The following is a 22,420-nucleotide window of genomic DNA, read 5'->3' as shown; positions in this document are numbered from 1 at the left end:
CAAGGTCCCAAAGGTTAGGGTTTCTGAAATTAGGGATTTATTTTCTGGGGAAGGGGTTAATAGTTCTCTGGGGTTAATGGGGATTTAGTTTTCTAGCGAGGATCTTAAAGAAAAGTCCTCTGTAATAGTTTATAGTTCTCTGGGGCCGGTGTTTTCTGGGGAAGGCCGAAGCAAAATAGAAAACAGGGGACAGACAAAGAGAGAGACAGAGAGAGAGAGAGGAAGAAGCAGAATAGAAAACAGGGAATAGAAAACAAGGACAGAGCCCACGGTTTTATGTCTGTGGCTGCCAAACTGTTTTAAATTTATAGTCTTATACTCTTATACCAATACCATAAACTTAATGTTTTGCCGGCTGCCATAAATTGTGTTCATGTGCACTGCCAGTCTGCCATAAATTATGTTCATGTGCAATTGTGCACTGCCATAAATTGTGTTCATGTGCACTAAAGGGTTAATTGTTAATAAATTAATTAAAGGATTAATTTATAAATTAATTAATAAATTGTTAGAAATTTATTAATTGTTAGAAATTAATTAAGGGTTAATTGTTAGAAATTGTTAGAAATTGGCACTAAAGGATTAATTTATAAATTAATTAATAAATTGTTATAAATTGTTGGAAATTGTTGGTATTGGTATATAAATTAATTAATAAATTGTTGGTTCATTAATTGTATGCATGCATCTATTGTTTATTGTTTAGGGTATTGAAGAATATGGCTTCTTCTTCTAAGAAAGATTTTGCTTGGCAATGGACAAAAGATTTGGATCCTGTCACTAAGCACTTCTATTGTGTTTTTTGTAACCACAAATGCACGGGTTCAATTTCTAGATTCAAACATCACTTGGGTGGTGTAAGTTCGGGAGGAATGATAAGTTGTAAAAAAGTCCCACCCAATGTGAAGGAAGAATGTTTTGCTAATGTTATGGGAACTAAAGAAAAGAGGAACGCTAGTCATGAGTTGTGTCGTGGACCTCGTGATGGTGAAGAAGAAAGTGCAAGTGTCGATATGGGCACAACAAGGACAACATATGTAAGTAGTGGGAGTGGGAGTGCGAGTGCCACACATTCACAACAAATCAGTTCTTTTCTACCACCTAGGTCAAGGGGACCACTTGATAGGTATGTTACATCGGAAGCTCGTCAAACCACGTTGAATACACCATTCAAAAAAGAGGAAAGAAGACAAGCATCCCGAGCATTGGCCCGATGGTTCTACACTAGTGCCATTCCATTTAATGCGGCAAACAATGAATATTATGTTAATGCAATGAAATTGGTGTCCAATTTTGGTCCCGGCTTTGATGCTCCTACAAGCCATGAATATAGAACTTGGATGCTCAAAGAAGAAGTTGATGATGTACAAAGTATGATGAAAGAACATCAAAAGGCTTGGAAGAGATATGGATGCACTATTATGTCGGATGGATGGTCGGATGGCAAAAGTAGATGTTTAATCAACTTTCTTGTCAATAGCCCTCAAGGTACTTGGTTCTTGAAATCGGTTGATGCATCGGCCTCTATTAAGAATGGAGATTTGTTGTATGGCTATTTGGATGACGTTATTCAAGAAATTGGGGAGGAGAATGTGGTTCAAGTTATATCTGACAATGCTTCGAACTACAAGAATGTCAGGGCAAAACTTATGGAGAGGAAAGAGAAGGTGTGGTGGACTCCATGTGCGGCTCATTGCATTGATTTGATGCTAGAAGATATTTCTAAGATGGCATGGTATGATGACACACTCAAACGTGCTAGGTGTATTTCAAAGTATCTATATGGGCATCAATGGGTACTAGCTTTGATGAGAAAGTACACTAACAATTCGGAAATTCTTCGTCCGGCGGTCACTAGGTTTGCCACTTCTTTCCTTACACTACAAAGCTTACAAAAGCAAAAGGAAAATCTTGTTGCTTTGTTTACCTCTCAAGAATGGTCGGAAAGTACCTATGCAAAATCCCGTGAAGCAAAGTTGGCTAAGCATCATGTGTTATATGATCGTGAGTTTTGGGGTCGAGTTTCCTTTTGCATTAAGGGCGTTCTTCCTCTTGTTTGTGTTTTGAGAAAGGTTGATTCGGAGGAGAGACCCCCCATGGGTTTTATATATGAGTTGATGGATGCCGCAAAAGAGAAAATTGCAAGCAATCTTAACAAAGTGGAGAAAAAATATATGCCTATTTGGAGAAAGATAGATCGTAGATGGGACGATCAACCTCATCAACCACTACATGCGGCGGGCTATTACTTAAACCCACAATTTCGATATGAGGATAATTTCTCAGATACTGATGAAGTGCGAAATGGGTTGTTTGCTTGCATGGATAGGATGCTTGGGAAAGGGAAAGAACGTGAAGAGGCCGATGTTCAATTGGATTTATTTACTAATAAGCGTGGTCCATTTGCGGATTCTATGGCTATACAAACTAGGAAAAAGCGAACACCAAGTAAGATTTAATTAGTTAATTGTTAATATCTTTTTATCATTAACCTTTAAATTATTTACCTTATTAATATTGTTTTTTTAGCGGCTTGGTGGGAGCGCTTTGGGCATAAAACACCCGAGTTAACGAAATTTGCTATCCGAGTTCTAAGCCTTACTTGTAGTGCATCGGGATGTGAGAGGAATTGGAGCACATTTTCAATGGTAAGTAAATATATTATTAGTATCTTAAGTGTCATTTTTGCTTAAAATGTTTAGACTTGAATAATAGAATTGATTTATTTGTAGATTCATACAAAACGAAGGAATAGGCTTGAACACAAAAGGCTTAATGCTTTAGCCTATGTCAAGTACAATTTGGCTTTACAACAAAGAAGTAAGAAAAGGATGGAGAAGTATGATCCTATTGTTGTGGAAGAAATTGCCTCCGATGATGAATGGATAACAGAGATAGAAGATCCCGTTCTTCCCGAAGATCCTACATGGCTTGAGGATGAGTTATTGTATAATGTTGAGGCCGTAAGGAATGTGCCAACCCCGGTTTATGAAGGTGGCTCATACATTTGAGAGCCTAGAGAGTCTTCTCCTCCTCCTCCTCCTCGTGAGCCTACTCCTCCTCCTCGTGAACCTACTCCTCCTCCTTCTCCTCGTGAGCCTACTCAACCTCGGGGTCCTATTACATACAAAAGAAAACAGGGTAATGAAGAATCCTCAAGTAGAACTAGAAGAAATGTGGAATATGATTCAGAAGATTCTTTTGATGAAATGATGAGATACCCGACAAGTTCATCTAGAGTTGGCAATGAAGAGGATGATGTTGCCTTTTATTTAGATGAAGAGGATTTAGATGAATGATTTATATCTTTGTTTGTATTTTGATTTATATGAAGATGATTTGGATGAATGATTGTTTTCTTTGTTTGTATTACCTTTTGAATGATGAATTTGGGTGATATTACCTTTGAATGATGAATTTGAATGATATTATCTTTTGAATGACTATGGATTTGAATGAAAAATTGAGAATGGATGTTTATTTTACATAGTATTATTTTTTATACAATTATATGTATAATATATAAAACATATATATAAAAAAAAATTAAATCCTGTAAGGCTTCGCCTCACGCCTCACGCCTAGGCTAGGCTTCACCTCGGACGCCTCGCCCACGCCTCACGCTTTTAATACATTGAGCAATACAAGGGATATCGCCGTTTAATTCCTGCTAGTGGGAGAGTTTATTTATCTAGCCATGTTGTTTTTAATTAGGAAGTATTTCCCTATGATTCTCTTGCTATCACTCAGTGTGTGGAACCCTCAGAATTTGTTTTTGTTCCTGTGGTGCATATGACGCCTTTTTTGTTATCAGGAGCTTTCTCATTGCCCCCACCACCTACATCTCAGATGCTCTGCCTTCATCAGCTGCGGTATGGCTTGGTACTGAACAAGATGCTTCTCTTGGTGCTCCATTGGTCGTTGATCATTCCGTGATATACTTCGTAATGTGCAGCCCGCTTTGCCTTCCACCAAACCACTACCGTCTAAATCGGTTTTGGCCTTATCTATTGGCCCATAAACTCGGTCCAAATCTGGGAGATTTAAACCCAAAGTCAGGTCGTATTTTGCCTCTCACCACCCCCTTCCTCAAGCTTTTACGGCTCTGGTAGAGGAGTATTCTGAACCTTCTTGTTACAGTCCAGCATCCCGCTCTCCCTCGTGGCGGCAAGCCATGGTCGATAACTTTTACGCCCTACTTAAACAACAGACATGGTCAGGGACGGAGCTAGAGATTTTTTTAAATGGGGGCATCCTAGCACAACCAAGTAAAATAATGGGTTTTAGGTTGTTGAGAACAAGGTACAATAAAAAATCTCTAAATTAGAAAGCTAAATTCTAAATTGTAATGCCCTTAACGAATGGATGAAGTAAATTCATATAAATACATTGGGGAGTGAAATTGTTGTGTCATTGTGATACTTGATTAGTTGAATCTTATGATACTTGATCATTTGAATTCAATGTATGTATGAAACCCACACCCCACCACCACCCCCCTCTCTCTCAATTGAGTTTGGTTTAGGTTAGGAAGCGTGGAACGTTTGGAACCAAACTCAAACTTTTAATTGTCATATTACATTTTTTTCCTCTTACCCAAAAAACTGAGTGGGGGCGGATGCCTCCCCAGGGCCTTATGCAGCTCCGTCTGTGGACGTGGTCCCTTGTTCCTCCTGTACCTTATGCCAACACCATTGGTTGTAAATGGGTATTCAAGTTAAAGCACAATTCCGATGGTTCGATTGAGCGCCATAAGGCACGTCGTTGCCAAGGGTTTCCATCAACAAACTGGTGTTGATTTTTCCGAGACTTTTAGTCCCGTGGTAAAATCGACGATGATTCGTATTGTTCTTAGTCTTGTCGTATCTCTTGGGCGGCCTCTTCACCAACTTGATGTGAAGAATGCTTTTCTTCACGGTTCGCTAATGGAGGAAGTTTACATGACTCAACCGCCTGGTTTTGTCGATCTAAATCGTCCTCATAATGTCTGTAAGCTTCAAAAGGCAATATATGGACTTAAGCAAGCCCCACGTGCTTGGTTTCAATGTCTTAGCTCCTTCTTGATTCAATCCGGGTTTCTCCAAAGTCGATCCGACAATTCAATATTCACATTTCATCGGGGTTCTATAATTCTTGTGCTTCTTCTCTACGTTGATGATATTGTGCTCACGTATAATTTGTTGGAAATTCAAATCAAAACAAGGTTGCTATTGTTGAAAATCAATGTCAAAGTTAGGCATGGAAAGTTAGGCAATGTTAGGTATGGTTGAATAAAAATTATTAGGTGCAATTAATGTGTTTTGTGTGGTAATAAATAATCTTAGTTTAATCATTTGGTTTGCTATAAATACCCAAGCTCTCAAGCATTGTAAATCATCCCATTCGAATCCCACTTCCAATTGTGAAGAAGCTTGTAAGCTTTCTTATTCCAACAGTTTGTAAACCTTTTCATATATCAAAGTCCAAGTGTTTTGCCAAAACTTGTTGCTTCCCTCCTTTCTCTATTTCTTTCTTTGTCCAATTTTATTTGAGAGTGCAAAGTGAAAGAGGTGTGATAGAGTTTGTAAACTTATCACCCACATATTTTGGTATTGAGTTAGTAAACTGTAAAATACCAACAATTGGTATCAGAGCCAGAATACCACTCTGGCAGGTGCAGCAGTTATGGCGTCCAACTTAGTGCAACTCCAAGTTCCCACATTGAAGAAAGAAAATTATGAAAGATGGTGCATCCAATTCAAAGCATTGTTTGGATCACAGGAGCTATGGGAAGTTGTCAGTAGTGGGTATGTTGTACCCACTGCCGAGCAAGAAGCCGTATATACTGCGGATCAAAGGAACACTCTCAAGGACTTACGAAAGAAGGACCAAAAGGCGCTGTATCTTCTATACCAGGGTTTGGAAGATTCAACGTTCGAGAAGGTTGCAGAAGCAACAACGAGCAAGCAAGTATGGGATACACTCAGTACAATCTACAAAGGAGTAGATCGAGTCAAGAAAGTGAGGTTACAATCACTTCGAGCAGATTTTGAAACTGCTCATATGAATGAAGGGGAGAGCATCTCCGACTATCACTCAAGGCTCATTGTGATAGTAAATCAGATGAGGAGAAATGGCGAGAGACTCGATGAAGTACGAGTTGTGGAGAAGATACTCCGGTCACTCACATCTAAGTTTGAGCATGTGGTGACTGCCATTGAGGAATCCAAGGATTTGGAGGTGATGAGCGCAGAAGAGCTACTAGGATCCCTCCTAGTTCACGAGCAACGCATTCAGAAGAATGCAAGCCCCACAACGCTAGAGCAAGCTTTGGAGTCAAAGTTGAATATTGACAAACCAAATAAAGGTCGTGGGCAGTGGAACTCACGTCGTGGGAGCTCATCCAACCGTAGCCGAGGACGAGCCCGAGGAAGAGGTCGAGGCTATGCACAAAATCAAGGTCAGTCTCAGGAGTGGAGATCTACTCGAGGAAAGGCGCATATCCAGTGTCACAACTGTAAGCAATATGGACATTATGCCAATGAATGTTCACATAAAAATGGTGAGCATGTCAACATGGCAGAATCAAGTGGAAATACTGATGAAGAACTTACAGTCTTACTAGCACACCATGATTCCAGTAGCCAACAAGATGTTTGGTATTTGGACTCTGGTGCAAGCAATCACATGTGTGGAAAGAAGGAGTTTTTTGCCGAACTCAAAAAAGGGGCCTATGGATCTGTAAGTCTTGGTGACTCCTCAAAGTTGCCAGTTGAAGGCAAAGGGAAGATCAAGATCATCCAGAAGGATGAAAGAGAAGAATACATCTCCGATACCTACTACATACCAGGTATGAAGAGCAACATTCTGAGCATTGGTCAACTGTTCCAGAAAGGGTACATTATACATATGGAGAACATGCTTCTCACTCTCAGGAATGTAAGGAGAAAGCTTATTGCACGTGTTCGAATGTCAAAGAACCGGATGTTTCCGTTGAATTTGAACACAAAGATTGGAAGCTGCAACATCGGTGTAATGGAAGATGAGTCATGGAAATGGCATCTTCGATTTGGCCATCTTAATTTCAATGGCCTAAAGTTGCTGTCAAGTGGAGGAATGGTTCGTGGTCTACCCCAGATTGAAGCCACACGCCAAGTATGTGAAGGTTGTGTGCTTGGCAAGCAAGCACGACTATCGTTCCCTGTTGGTGATACATGGAGAGCAAAGGCACCACTGCAGTTGGTGCACACAGATATATGTGGTCCATTGGATCCCATGTCTTATGGAGGTAATAGGTATTTTATTACCTTCATTGATGATTTCAGTAGAAAGACTTGGGTCTATTTTCTCAAGGAGAAGTCAGCTGCCCTAAAAAATTTCAAGGAGTTCAAGGCACTCACAGAGGCAGAAAGTAACCACAAGCTTGTGGCTGTGAGATCAGACAGAGGTGGAGAGTACACCTCCAATGCTTTCCAAGCATACTGCAAGGAGCAAGGAATTAGGCATCAACTTACTGCTGCCTATACCCCACAGCAAAATGGGATAGCCGAAAGAAAGAATCGAACCATCCTTGACATGACAAGGTTCATGCTTAAGGAGAAGAATTTGCCAAAAGAGTTATGGGCAGAAGCTGTAGCTTGTTCGATTTATTTGTTGAATCGATGTCCAACAAAGAGTGTCAAGAAGATGACACCACAAGAGGCTTGGAGTGGATACAAGCCGAATGTTACACACCTAAGAATTTTTGGGTGTGTTGCATATGCTCAAGTTCCAGAAGCCAAGAGGAGGAAACTTGATGATAGAGGTGAGAAGTGTGTGTTTGTGGGCTATAGTGAAGAGTCCAAGGCATACAAGCTCTACAACCCACTAACTGGCAAACTAGTGGTTAGTAGAGATGTCATCTTCAGTGAGGAAGAGACATGGACGTGGAACAACAAAGAAGTCAGTAAAGAGAAGATCGTCTCCACTGATTTTGAAGAACCAGAAGTTGTACCACCGATTGAGCAACAGCCTGCTCAAACAATCACAACAACTCCAGTGCACAGAATTGCAAGGAGTGGTCCTACATCTAGTGAGGAAAGCAGCTCCTCAACTCCAGTGAGGTTAAGGAGTCTCACAGAGATTTATGGACAAGAAGAAGAAGAAGAAACCAACCTTTTCTGCTTGTATGCAGACCACGAGCCTTTCTCATTCAATGAAGCCGTGGAAGAAGATTGTTGGAAGAAAGCCATGGAAGAAGAGATCCATGCCATCGAGAAGAATGACACTTGGGAGCTGACAAAGCTCCCACCAAATCAGAAGGCTATTGGTGTCAAGTGGGTTTACAAGATCAAACGCACTGCAGATGGGAGTGTGGATCGATACAAATCAAGGCTTGTAGCAAAGGGCTACAAACAGAAGTATGGAGTGGACTATGATGAAGTCTATGCTCCAGTTGCGAGACTTGACACGGTAAGATTGCTAATCTCTCTTGCCGCACATCATAAATGGAAAATTTATCAACTAGATGTCAAGTCAGCCTTCCTTAATGGAGTACTTGAGGAAGAAGTGTACGTGGAACAACCGGAAGGCTTCCAAGTACAAGGAGAAGAAGATAAGGTGTATCGTTTGAAGAAGGCTTTGTACGGCCTCAAGCAAGCACCACGAGCTTGGAACTCAAGGATCGACAACTACCTTCACCAAAATGGATTTCAGAAATGTCCATACGAGCATTCAGTTTACATGAAGAATGGTGAAAAAGGGGAGTTCTTAATTATTTGTCTCTATGTAGATGATTTATTGTTTACAGGAAACAATGAGGCAATGTTCCATGAGTTCAAGCAATCCATGTTCAGTGAATTCGAGATGACTGACAATGGATTAATGTCATACTTTCTTGGCATAGAAGTGAAGCAAGAAAGTGATGGTATCTACATCTCTCAACAAAGGTACATGAGAGACATATTGAAGAAGTTCAATATGGACAAGTGCAACACTGTCAATACCCCAGTCGCAACTGGATTGAAGCTGTCCAAAGGAGGAGAGGGTGAGTTTGTAAACTCAACAGTGTACAAAAGCCTCGTTGGAAGCCTAAGGTACCTTACAATCACAAGACCTGATATAGTTTATGGTGTTGGACTCGTGAGTCGATACATGGAAACACCAAGGGAGTCTCATTGGCTGGCCGCCAAGAGAATTTTGAGGTACATAAGAGGTACTCTAAACTATGGTCTATTTTATAATTTTGGTGAAGATGCAAAATTATTTGGTTATTCAGATAGTGATTGGGGAGGTGACCAAGATGAAAGGAAAATCACAACTGGCTATGTGTTTTTTCTAGGATCAACAGCTTTCTCATGGACTTCAAAGAAGCAATCAATTGTTGCTTTGTCATCATGTGAAGCCGAGTATGTTGCTGTAGCCTCAACCGTGTGTGAGGCAATTTGGTTAAGAAATCTGTTGAAGTCAGTGTGTCATCCACAAGTGGAATCGACTGTGATTCACGTAGATAACGTGTCTGCAATCAAACTTGCAAAGAATCCTGTTCAACATGGAAGGAGCAAGCACATTGATACCAGGTTCCATTTTCTAAGGGACCATGTGAAGCAAAAGACAATTGAACTTGTCTACTGTCACACCAAGGAACAAGTGGCAGACATCTTCACAAAGCCATTGCCAATTGAAACATTCCGGCTACTGCGTGAAATGCTAGGAATGAAGGCGTTTTGATTTGAGGAGGTGTGTTGGAAATTCAAATCAAAACAAGGTTGCTATTGTTGAAAATCAATGTCAAAGTTAGGCATGGAAAGTTAGGCAATGTTAGGTATGGTTGAATAAAAATTATTAGGTGCAATTAATGTGTTTTGTGTGGTAATAAATAATCTTAGTTTAATCATTTGGTTTGCTATAAATACCCAAGCTCTCAAGCATTGTAAATCATCCCATTCGAATCCCACTTCCAATTGTGAAGAAGCTTGTAAGCTTTCTTATTCCAACAGTTTGTAAACCTTTTCATATATCAAAGTCCAAGTGTTTTGCCAAAGCTTGTTGCTTCCCTCCTTTCTCTATTTCTTTCTTTGTCCAATTTTATTTGAGAGTGCAAAGTGAAAGAGGTGTGATAGAGTTTGTAAACTTATCACCCACATATTTTGGTATTGAGTTAGTAAACTGTAAAATACCAACATAATTCTCCTAGTTTGATTAAATCTTTTATAACGACGTTGGGTCTTGAGTTTGAACTTAAAGACTTGGGCAAGTTATATTACTTCTTAGGTATTGAAGTATTATATTTGTCTACTGGCGTTTGTTTAACCCAAAACAAATACACTTTGGAGATTTTGAAGCGGAGCAATCTCCTTGAATGTAAACCATGCTCCACTCTTGTGACTGCCAAACCGTAGCTCTCTGTTCATTCAAGTTTTCCACTCCCTGATGCTTCCCTCTATCGTCAACTCGTAGGAGCCCTTCAATACCTAACGCTCACTCGGCCGAATATTTCGTATGCAGTGCAATCTGTCTCTCAGTTCATGGGTTCGCCTACTACTGAGCATATGAAGGCTGTGAAACATATATTACGATGCCTCAAGGGCACTCTAGGCAAGGGTTTATGGTTCAATCCTTCCATTTCACCATTTCATCTTGTTGCATATTCGGATGCCGATTGGGCAAGTTGTCCGGACACCCGTCGGTCTACCACTGGGTTTTGCATATTTTTGGGAGGTAACTTGATTTCCTGGTGCACTAAAAAGCAAAAGACAGTTTCACGTTCAAGTGTCGAAGCAGAGTATCAGGCTCTTGCTTTTGCATATGCAGATACAATATGGATAATGAGCTTGTTACGTGAGCTTTGAGTGCCTCTTCGTTCTCCAGTTTTGATGCACTGTGACAACTTAAGTGCTCATATATGGCAGCTAATCCAGTTTTTCACGCTCGCACGAAGCACATTGGTTTGGATTATCATTTCATACGTTCGGACACGTGTTGCGTCTGGAACTCATCAAGTTCAGTTTCTGCCCTCCATCTCACACAGTTGGCTGACATTTTCACAAAAGGGCTTTCCAAAGCACGCTTTCAGACGTTGTGTTCAAACTTTTTCTCCTCCCCGAAGTCAAGTTTGCGGGGGAATGTTAGTAAGGGCAGTTAGTTAGAGATAATTCTCCCTATTATCTTATTTATCAGTTTATATTTGAATTGTAATTTGAACTTCAAATGTAATTGTTTAGATGAGATAGGACTCTTGTATCCCTACTGTATAAAACGATGTATACTAGCATTACATAATTTAATGAGAAATAGAAAGTTTACAATATATTTTTATGTATTACCAATTGTAACCCACTATTTATCCAAGATGATGGGATAAATTCTTTGCATTATTTTTCAGTTAGCTTTATCTCTCTTATTCATATAATTATTTTGTTTCACTTTTTTATAGACTTGCATGGTTTACAAAATGATACTTGGTTCTTCATTTGCATAATATATATATATATATATATATATATATATATGAGCTTAAGAAAAAAGAACATTCAATCTTAAAGCTAGCCGACCTTCGAAAGAATTTATAACTCCGCCCTTGAATGTATTGAAATATGATCACATGTACTACGAAAAGAATCTGCTATCCAACTTTGTTTTCGCCTTCTCGGGAGTTCTGTTGGTTCCGGAAGGAGTTATAAATCCAAGTTCTTTTGTATAGTAAACTGATAACACACATGGCTATAACAGTGGTCGAAAATGGTGAAAACTGTGGCGTGGGGCAAAGACAATTAGTTTGTCTTGGAAGAACCTCACTAAAGAAAAGCAGTATTCTTGTCTTGGATGAAGCAACTGTGCTGTATGGTTTGGATTAGACTAGTACAATGTTAGGTTGTGTTCCTAGTTTTTTTCCTCAATTGAGATAAGAATGTTGACTGTAAAAACCCTACTACTCTGATGATATATATGAATGAATGCGGCTTCAAGGGAGCACACTACCCTCGCCAACTAGTCTAACGACTTTAACACCCGTTCGCTTTCTAATGTTTTCTTGGTTGGATTTCAGCATATTTTTTCTATTATTACCCATCTTTTTGCTTAACCAGAAATCGTTACAAGGTATAATTTTCCTGTTTGAATTAGGAATCGAACCCTTGACTTATCGTAATCTTTTACCCATTTGGGATATCCCAACAGCTTAGCTTATATACGAATTCACTTTCATTTACTTTTTTCATGCCACAAACGCTCATATTCTGAAATCCTCTCTATTTTAATTCTTGTTCAACCAAATTTATAACATGTTATAGGTTTAAATTTGAAATATAAAATAAACATTTGGATTCGAAAATGTTGGGAACACTTCAACTCGGAAACTCAAATTTAAAACTTCAATTATAGACAGATTGGATGTTCTAACATCCAGTTCGTTTCAGAATTCAGGCTTTCAAATTGCAGGTATAGTTTTGTGTAACTTCCATTGTATCCTTCTAAGATACATCTGCTTCCTTTGAAACATCATCTTATTCATGCTTAGATTGGCTTAAAGAACACATGATAACATGATTAGTTCCGTAACTTCCGCAACGACATGTTCTTAGTCTCCGTCTTCATTACCTTGGCAACTGCCATCTCAAAATCTTCTTGTGTCACATGAATCCTCATCTCCCTCAAAGCAAACATCCCTGCTTCTGTGCAGACTGACTGCATCAAGGAGAAGGACAACATATGCTTTTTTAAAATGTGCACACAAACCCTGACTTCCTAAGAAATCCATGGGATACAATAAAAACAGAAAATCATTACCTTCAGCTCCGCATTAGATGCACCATTTATCTTCTCTACAACCTTCTTCAAATCAATGCCTCACATTAAATTCATTTTCCATGCATGTATGTTCCAAGATTTCCAACCGAGACTGCAATTTGTTATATATATATTAATGAGTATTGTATGTTAAAATAAAATTTCTAACATTTTCTTTTTCTTTTCTCTCATCTAAGAACTATAATTAAGTTATACTGCATGACTGAAACCCATAGACGAGATATAAATAATCAATTGAAAGAACAAGCTTAAAACTAGAATTATGAATGCATCAACAAACCTGTTGAAAGTAATAATCCCACCAGTATTTGGACTTTCATGTACCTGTTCTTTAGCATTTGGAAATTTAACCTTACTGTCAATTCGTCCTGGCCTGAGGAGCGCTGGATCCAGCATATCAACACGATTTGTGGCCATTAAAACCTGTATGAGTTGCAATTTGAAGAGGATGATGGTCAATTAAACGATAATGTTTACAAATCTTATAGTGTTTCGATATCAATGCATCCACATTCTCTAAAGTACCTTTACCCTATTTGTTGCCTCAAATCCATCCAGTTGGTTGAAAAGCTCTAGCATAGTCCGCTACAGCTCACTGTCTCCTTTCCCACTACCAGATTCCGTATGAGCAGATCCAATACTATTAATTTCATCCATAAAAATGATAGATGGAGCATGCAGCCTGAACAAAATAGAAAGTTAAAGGATGAAGTTAGTAACTGGGGAGCAGAAGTATAAGAGGAAATTAGATTAGAAGACTTAAATGTATGCCCCCATATTTAATTTTCATTTCATTTCGTTTCACAGGCTAGAAAGAAGTCGCATCATTGAGTGATCCACAACCAAGATCTTTGCAGCATTTAAACGTAAAACTTGCATTCAAAAGTTCCCGGACATTCCAAAAAGCTATTGTTCCTTTATTTCTTCTAGATTTAGTTCCCAAGGGCATCGAATTTACATGCATGCCTTTGACCATCCCGTAGTATGACTCTATTTCAATACCATTGATACCCAACATCACAATTGCACGAAAGCTTATTCTAGCTCAGACTTTCCCTCCACGAATTAGAGTCTCACCATCAAACCTAAGCATATGTAAAATTCGAGAAATGGAGCAACGGAAATATACAAGGAGATAGCAAATGCAACATGTTGAGACAGGGAATCATGCTATCTAGAATAGTCCTCATAAAATGAGATGAAAACCAACCTAGCCATGAGAAAAAGTACTTTAACCATCATAGCACCTTGCCCAATGTACTTTTGGACTAACTTGGAACCAAAAAGCCTTATGAAAGTACAGTCTGTATGATGAGCCACAGCCCGAGCCACCACTGTTTTCCCAGTACCAGGTGGTCCATAAAGCAGGATGCCCTGATATATGAAAGAGTGAGTTTCAGGGCACTAACGTAACAGTTGGTGCCTACTAAGCAAATGAACGAACAAAAATAACTTGGCAACATAGTTCTACCTTTGGTTCTGCTATACCAAGACACTTAAACAATTCAGGATGTTTAAGTGGAAGTTCAATGACCTGGAAAGATGATCAATATGAATTGCCTAAGAATGTGAAGAAGAAATACCGCGGAAACCAAGCTAAACAAGAAAAAAATCAACCAGCCACTAAATATAAGTTCGGACAATAGGGTTGTGCAAAATAAAACCTCTTTTATTTCTTAGATTTGCTTATCCAGACCACCAATCATTTCATAAGTAGAATCAGGAACATTTTCAACTTTCATAACGTTGACAAGAGGATCAACTTTTCTTGGCAGTATTACGTGAAGAGCGTAGGTCTCAGGGTGGAGAGCAACTCTCATTAATGGTTTGAGCATTGTGACATCAATATTTCTATCAATATTAACAACAAATTTTCATCTTTGGCGAACCTGGAAATTGAAAAGAAACAGAAGTCGGTACTATAAAAAAAGTACTGAATTTGGTATGCATAACTTCCGAAGTATCTGCAACGAACAAAATGTACAACTACTTACCAAAACCAAAGCCTTGTTCCTCTCGATTAATCTTATAAACACACCAACATAAGATGGAGGCTTCTCCTGCAGCTGGAGTTCTTGCTTAAGAAATCTCACTGTTCAGTTTACAATTTAACTCATCAATCAGCTATATTTGATAAAATCCAAGACCACCACCAGATCCCCAAATTTCATATGCATTTCAACCATGCAAAAACGCGAATTGACCAACAACGTGGTTGGTAAGCATAGAACCAATATAAGTTTCTTGCTCTCTTAAGTACATATGAAGTATGTGATTGTTTTGCTCGAAAGTCGAAACAAACTGTTAACCCAAAACGCTTTCGAATAATTTAACCAAAAACAGATTTTAATATACGTTTTCCCTACCAAATTTCAGTAACAATATCTACGTTCTCATAAATCAGTACAAGGATCGAACCACAGTCGATAAACAAGATCATAGAGCAAGAATCAGACCAGTAAATTGACCCTAGAGAGAAATCGATTGTGCGAATTAGAAACAGAACTCGGACAAAGAAATGGAATCTTGAAAAAGAAATGGAACCTTGATTGTTGAGCATGTGGGCTTCAGCATAGAGGCGACTGATACGGGGAAGCTTTTCGGTCCCTCGATGTATGACGCTTGCAATTTGTTCGCAAAGGTACGATTTGACACCATCTACTACTCCTTTGTCCTCCGCAGCTATGGCTGCTCGATCTCGACGCCGATAGGATGCCTCCGTAGTTTGTATGTATAATTCCCAATAGGCCACGCTTAAACGATTGGGACTTGACTTATATCCCAAGTCATCAAACGGTTTTTTATTTTAATTGGCGCCAAACATAACAAACCCTTAAATTCTATTAGTACAAATGACTAAATTTTAGCACACATCCCCAAGTCATTAACATAATTTTTTTTTTTTTTTTGTACAAAAGAGGGATGGGCTTAGCCTCACAATGGGTTAACAATAATATGGTTCAAATTCGTTTTTGGCTAGAATCAAACTTAAGACCTCTCACTTACAAGTGAAGAAAAATACTATTAGACCGTAGTACTAAGTAGTCATTAATACAATCTTTAGAAATTGTATTTTATTCTTTGTTTTGGTTCCTTAACATCAAATTGGATGAGTTAACGAAATTGACCAAACTATCAGTTGAGACTTGAGAGCGAGCATAAGGAACATAGGAAAATAAAATCATGGATCAGAGATGAAAATGAAACACAGTTACAAGTTCAGTGAAAATTGGAGTAATTAATCCTTATTTTATAAAAGTAAATATTAATTTGATACAAAAATGACCACAGTAGTGTGCCCCGGTTCCCATGCATTGTGTTTTTATCGCCGGTAGTGCTTGTTTACCTTTTCTCAGGGCTAATGGGAAGTGTGATCCCAAGGAGGCTTTGCCTATCTCTTCCTCTATTAAATGGCATCCTCTTGACCAGCACGATGTGATTAAGCTCAATTTTGATGGCTCAGTTTCAAACAATCGTGTCGTTGCTGCATTTGTGCTCCGAAATAGTAACTCACAAGTGATTAGGGCGAGGGCTCTAAATCTTGATGGCACTATTATTTCGGTTGCAGAAGCGATGGGTTTGCAGGTCTCCAGTGTGCTAGGTGCAAGGGTTTCACTAAAATATCAGTGGAAGGGACTTTAAGATCGTCATTGAAGTTGTGCAGGGTCATTGGGGAGTTCCTTGGAGAGTTAGTTCTATCATCAATGATATTCATGTCTTGGCTCGGTTTTGTAGTCATATTGATTGGAAGCACATTTTCAGGGAGGCAAACTTTGTTGCGGATACCTTAGCTCACCTTGGTCTCTCCCTCTCGAATTCTCATTTTTGGGATTTCTGTTTACCTGATATTGCTCTTCCCGTCTTTAATTTTAATTGTATTAGAAACGGTTGTACTAGAGGTTTCGTGCTTTAATGAATTTCTTTGCATAAAAAAAAATGACCACGGTACTGGCAAACTCTTTTAAAGATGTCGGCTATACCATTCTATAGGAGACCCATCCATGTTAGACAGTGTGACAACAATATAATTAATTTGATATGTCTGAAAATCACAAAAGGAATGTTTCCCTCATTCTCCACCGACAACCCTCCCTTGCCCCTTTCTCCCTTTCTGTCCTTTGGATGAGTATAGGGTGGATACGGTTCAATTATGTCCAGTTCTACTTTAAAACCGGAATCAAAATCAAAATTGGTAAATCTTAATGGTTCAATTCGATGCGGTGATGACTATGGGTCATCAAGGACAGTGGCTCTCACGGCAAACCTCAGCTATAGGCAAGCATGGTGGTGGCGATGCCAAAAAATAAAGTCGTGGGGTCTGGTTTTGAGTCTAGAACAACAAGGCTCCATAGTGGTGGGTCACAGGGTCAGCTCGGGTTGCTTGGTGGCATGACTTCTAGCCACTGCTCGTTGGGTTTGAAACCCTATGAGCAGTTCCACCAGAGGTGGAATAGCCTAGCACCCAGTAAAAAAACCAGGCTGGTACCCTGTCAATTCACTCCAACCCGCATGTTTGCCTGGCACCTAGCCCAAGCTGGTTTCCAAACCAGCCCATTTTTGACAGACCTTGGGACCAGGTTATTTGTGTTGTTGCACGTGACGCATGGCACGTGTGCGAGTAGCAGACAACAAAATCAGAGACGGGGCCCAGCATCTCAGGCGCACTAACATCTCCCCCAGGTGGGCGACGTGGCCCAATTTCTGCCGTTGGATTTCCAACGGCTAGTTATTCTAGACTGTTGGATTTCCAACAGTAAAAAAATTTTGAATTTCACTTTTAAACTGGACCATCCAATTACAGATCAATGGTCCACTTTTTTTTCCCAAAAAAAAAAAATTTAAAGTAAAAAATTAAAAATAAAATAATTAATTTTTATTATTTTATAATAAAAATAATAATATTTTAATAAAATTGACCAGACTATTTTTTGTTTTAGGGGTGGAGATGCTTTGGCCTATTACTATTCATTGAGGTCTATTACTGCTCACTTGAGTAGATAAATGCGTTGGGTGCTGGCGCAAAGTCTTTAGGGGTAGAATTGCTCTACTGAAAAAGCTTTTTTTGTTCTTTTCTCATAATATCAATTTACAAAAATATGACAATATTCAGGATATAATGCAAATGCAATTTATTCAGAATCTATAATTCGAAAAGCGTAAAATTGACTTCATGTATTATGATGAAGGTTCATGCAATTAGGCCAAGAAAATATCGACAATTAAGATCGTGCCTGGATTGCCATGATGATATCATGAACTGGTATGTATTAGAAATTCCTCATAAAATGCGAACCGGTATTTATCAGAAATTCCTCATTAGATTTCGTAGTGCAACGTCGGAGCGTACTAATAAAGTGTTACCTATTTAATCTGCTGATAACGTGTTATGACCTATTTAATCTGAGAGTGAGAGGTGCGGCAATACATAGAGTGGAAAATATTGTAGGATACTTAGGAATTGTGTAATTCTCCATATACCAGTGCCTTTATTTATAACAAACCAACATAAGCAGATTAACTTATCTTCCAAATAAATACAATTCTATACAAAAAGAATCACTAAAACATTAAGTAATCTAGAAACCAAATCTATCTAGATTTAGATGATCACACATCAAGTAATATTCATAACAAATTCAACAAAGTTGTGGACGGTTTTACGGAGTTAAATATTGTCCAACGAGTTAGACTCTGAGTGATAATTTTATTTGTAAGAAAATAGTTTGTGGGAAATAAACCAAAATTTAAAAAATTTAAGTTGCGATTTGTGCAATTTTCTCGAAAAAGAAAACAATGAAAGAACTATCCACACGGCCGCTTTTCCGATTCGAAAGGCAGTGATAGATGGCAGTCAGAAGCCTGAGCTCACTACCAGCCGTCCGATTCGATGCCTCAAAATCAAACGGTGCTCCTCCTCCGCCTCTTCCTCCGCCGCGGAATCCAGAGCCGCGGCCCCGACTCTCCCTCTCCAAGCCCTCTTGGGTCGTCCGTGCAGAGGCAAGTGCTTCATATCTCTTGTTTGATTCCTGAGAAAATGGTGGAAATTAAGTAAGAGAGGTCAATTAAAAGTAAACCAAGACAAGAATTGATATTTAGATGTTGAATCACTAGAACCCAAATGGGGTTTTCTGTATTGGGATTGTTTCAAAAGTTGAAATTTTTAGTTGGGTGAAATTATATTTGCTTTGAAATTAATTTCAGAATTTCTGCTGGGTTTTGTCTGTATTTTTGTTGATTATTATTATCTTAGTTGGATAGTTCTATAATAATATTTTGATTATTGGATGAATCTTTGAGCATAAGTTGGATAATTTGTATATTATCTGACATTAAACCAAAACCATGGTTTTGGAAGTCATTGGATTCTGGAACATGGGCTGAAATAGTGGTGATTTGTACTCTGCCAATCATAGACACTAAAGTGCCTGTATTGGCATTTGTTTTTTCGAGAAATTGTATCACAATTATCTCCAAAACATTGAGTTTAGCTCTTGCTAAAGTGTAAGGGATGGATATGTGGCATGTGTTTCTCATGCTTTGTGTGTTTAACTTTTGGATCACGCGCTGTTTGTTGCAGTCAAATGTTCACAGAGAAGTAAGGAAGAAACCGGATCCTCCTTGTGAGGTCTGCACTGGGAGTGGAAGGGTCAATTGCCATGATTGTTGTGGAAGAGGTCTCTCTCTTTCTTTCCATCTTATGTGCACACTATTTTCTAAATTTTTATTGTTTGCCTGTTTTCCCATAGTTCTAAGGCATACAACAAATATAGTTCAGTCTGCCAGAAATATTGAAGTTATACTGGAAGTGCAGTCAAAAGTGACTAAAGAGATGTTTCTAGATCTATCATTTTCCCACAGAAATCTGACGGTTTTTGAGAGAATGGTTGAGATTCCAAAGTTTTACCGTCAGCATATGCCACTGAAGTTTTCAATCCTGAAGTCAAGAAATCGATGTCAGTTTATTGCTGAGTTCTTGACTTTCCTTTGTTTAAGCCTTGAATACAATAAGATTGTTTTCTTTACATTAAGATTTCATTCATCTGTAGCAATTAAAAAAATGTACTTATGGTTTTACTTAATAAGATCTCATATATCAGGGGACAATGAACTAACTTCAATTGATATGTGAGCCGCATAAACATTCTTATTTAACGAATTTGTTAACCATCCTCTGAATTTAGGTTGCCAACATACAGTAAACAAATATACGCTTTGTCCAGAGACTCGTTATTTTAACCCAAGTCTTCTGATACTGAATTCATTTTATATTGAAAAATGAATGAGTCAAATCCTGATGTCTGTCGAGTCCAGTCCTGTTACCCCAGTTTTCTCGCTGTGTTACAGATTTACGTTTGGAGGTTTGTTTCGTCTATTTATAATGTTTGGCTAGATGTGTGGATTCCTATGTTTGTTTGCAAATTCTATCGTTATATACTATTTTTGCTTTTCTCTGTCTCTCATAATCTGTTATCTTCTATCTTCTAGGAAGGACAAATTTTATTGACATGAAAATGCTCCCCAAAGGAGAATGGCCAAAATGGTGACGTTTCAAGACTTCATATACATTGTAAACTGCAAGTTCTACCCAGTTCTGAATGTGCTTCCATAAACTGCTTCAACCACTCTTGCAGGTGCAGGACTTGCGGTGGAAGTGGTCTCGGTTACTGCTCCCGCTGCCTTGGGACCGGTGAGTATCGGTATATAATGGGATTTCAGTTCATGAAGATGAATTCGTCTCATAGCAGAGACATTAAGAATGAGGCTCAACGCAAGCAAGATCGCTGTTCTGCTGCAGATTTCTACGAAGGGTAACTAGTTAATATATATACGTTTTGACAGACTGAATCGATGTTGTACCAAAATTCGGTTGGGTAAAGTAGGAATGCTATCAATAATTTTGATCACGTATCCGCTGTCAGTAATGCACAATCAGATTGTTATTCAATTCAGATGAAAAAGCGCTTCTTAGTGTAAACATTGTTTTATGCAGCCCAACTCGAATCAAATCCCGCAGAGGAAACAGAAAACTTTCTACAGCTTCAAGCTTCTTAGGGATGCCTTTAAAATGACTAAAAACTCTTTTAGTGAAAATGTTTTTGTAATCAATTCTTAGTAAAAACACAAGAAAAGCACTTGAAGTGCTTCATGAAAGAAGCGTATAACTGGTGTCTAGGAAACACTTCCAAGTGTTTTTTGGAATCCAAAATTATTTTCTCTAAAAGAGCGTTTAGTAATTTTAAAAGCACTTTTAGACGAGCCCTTAGTGTATTGATTGTTTTGTGTCGGTTAGGCCTAATTCCGAGGAACCATCAGGAACATAAATCCAGATGCGCCAGGGTGAGTGTGAGGTTGGAATAGTGAGTTTGGAGGAAAATGAAGCGTTGCGTTGGATACACTCTGGTAGTTAAGAAAAGGAAACTCGACCACGCTTAGGGGTGGAAAAATTTCCCGAAAATCCCGAACCAAACCAAAAATATTCCGATCCCAAACCAAAAATTTCCTAAACCGAAATTTCCGAAATTTTCGGGATGCTATCCCGAACCAATTCCAACATTTCGGTATGGGATTCGGGATTGGCTTCTCGATATTTCAGGAATCCCATACCAAACCGAAAATATATAATATTAATTATTATATATATATATATTTATACATATATATTATTCTTTTATAATTGATGCTAGTAGTTTCTAATTCATGCTCAGCAACCTAGAATGCCCTACACCTTGCATATTTTTCATGTTCTGTTTGATATTCATGTGGATTTTATTATTGCTGCTGCCATGGCTGATGATTTCAGAAGGCTTGATTCTTTTGTCTCTCAACAGATTGCAAAAAGAGTTTAATTAATTTGAATTTTGACTATGATAAAAAGAGTCAAGCATGCCAGTGTTCAATTAAATGGTAGTGTGAATGATATGCAATTCCTAGTTCATGAATGTGTTCTTGAATTATATATTTGAAGAACAATTCATAATTTCATATTTCAATTTGGGATTCCCGATTAGTCCCAAAATCCCGAAAATATTTCGGGATTCCCAAAATTTGGGATTCCCAAAAATTTGGTTTGGGATTGGTCTTCAAATTCCCGTCCCGAAAAATTTCTGTTTGGAATTCGAGATACTAGTTTTGGTATGGTATTCCGTACCGAACCACCCCTAACCACGCTTGTCTTAAGGGGAATCGGAAACTGGACGCTTGCCTGTGTTGCCTTTTGAGGAGCTAAATAATCAGCCTGTATTGTTATGTCCTTGTGTTGTCATTTTTTCTGTTTTCTTCTAGTTGCCCTGATAGCCGCCACGTACAAGCCGGCATAGATATTGCTTACCGGAGCTGTAAACAGTATACGGCTAAATATAGCAAAATGCATTTTTGCTCACCACCCCTAATTATCTGTCACATGTTCTTTCATTTAACTTTGGTTAATTTTTGTTTTTTTTTTTCAGTTGAAATGTAACATCTAATGTAAAAGTTAACTACAGTTAGGTGAAATGACATAATGCAGATAATTAAGTATATGGTGAGCATACACCATAATTATGGTCGTAAATGCTTCCTATATTTTGATTAATAATTAGTCAATTAATTGTCTTATTTGGACGTACATGCGAATGAAAACGAGAATTTTTGCATGGAAAATGACAAGCAAGTACGT

General features: G+C 38.5%; 2 protein-coding genes and 1 pseudogene across 3 annotated transcripts; 2 read left to right on the top strand and 1 right to left on the bottom strand.

Annotated features, from left to right (window-relative positions):
* The first annotated feature begins 1,000 nt into the window (after positions 1 to 1,000).
* LOC137725030 (uncharacterized) lies at positions 1,001 to 3,362 on the top strand. The gene is made up of 3 exons (XM_088683515.1): positions 1,001 to 2,448; positions 2,530 to 2,648; positions 2,733 to 3,362. Exons 1-3 carry the CDS (start codon positions 1,014 to 1,016, stop codon positions 3,009 to 3,011), a joined length of 1,833 nt encoding a protein of 610 aa, XP_088539641.1. The 5' UTR covers positions 1,001 to 1,013; the 3' UTR covers positions 3,012 to 3,362.
* A 9,011-nt stretch (positions 3,363 to 12,373) lies between these two features.
* LOC137748963 (26S proteasome regulatory subunit 8 homolog A-like) lies at positions 12,374 to 19,090 on the bottom strand (annotated as a pseudogene).
* On the top strand, positions 18,418 to 20,740 carry ENA (DnaJ/Hsp40 cysteine-rich domain superfamily protein). 2 transcript variants are annotated; one of them, XR_015955313.1, is made up of 5 exons: positions 18,418 to 18,762; positions 19,343 to 19,439; positions 19,512 to 19,718; positions 20,251 to 20,305; positions 20,397 to 20,740. XR_015955313.1 is itself a non-coding variant. In XM_068488893.2 (4 exons), the coding sequence occupies exons 1-4, from the start codon at positions 18,610 to 18,612 to the stop codon at positions 20,575 to 20,577; spliced, it is 486 nt and encodes a 161-aa protein (XP_068344994.2). In that variant the 5' UTR covers positions 18,443 to 18,609; the 3' UTR covers positions 20,578 to 20,740. The 2 variants fall into 2 exon arrangements, 1 of the variants encoding a protein (XP_068344994.2); XM_068488893.2 differs by lacking the exon at positions 19,512 to 19,718 and having other exon boundaries at positions 18,443 to 18,762.
* The last annotated feature ends 1,680 nt before the right edge of the window (positions 20,741 to 22,420 follow it).

Source organism: Pyrus communis, chromosome 2 (genome assembly GCF_041283825.1).
Source record: "Pyrus communis isolate YQ-2024b chromosome 2, ASM4128382v1, whole genome shotgun sequence".
NCBI classification, from domain to species: Eukaryota; Viridiplantae; Streptophyta; class Magnoliopsida; order Rosales; family Rosaceae; genus Pyrus; species Pyrus communis.
This window is presented reverse-complemented; position numbering and strand designations above follow the sequence as displayed.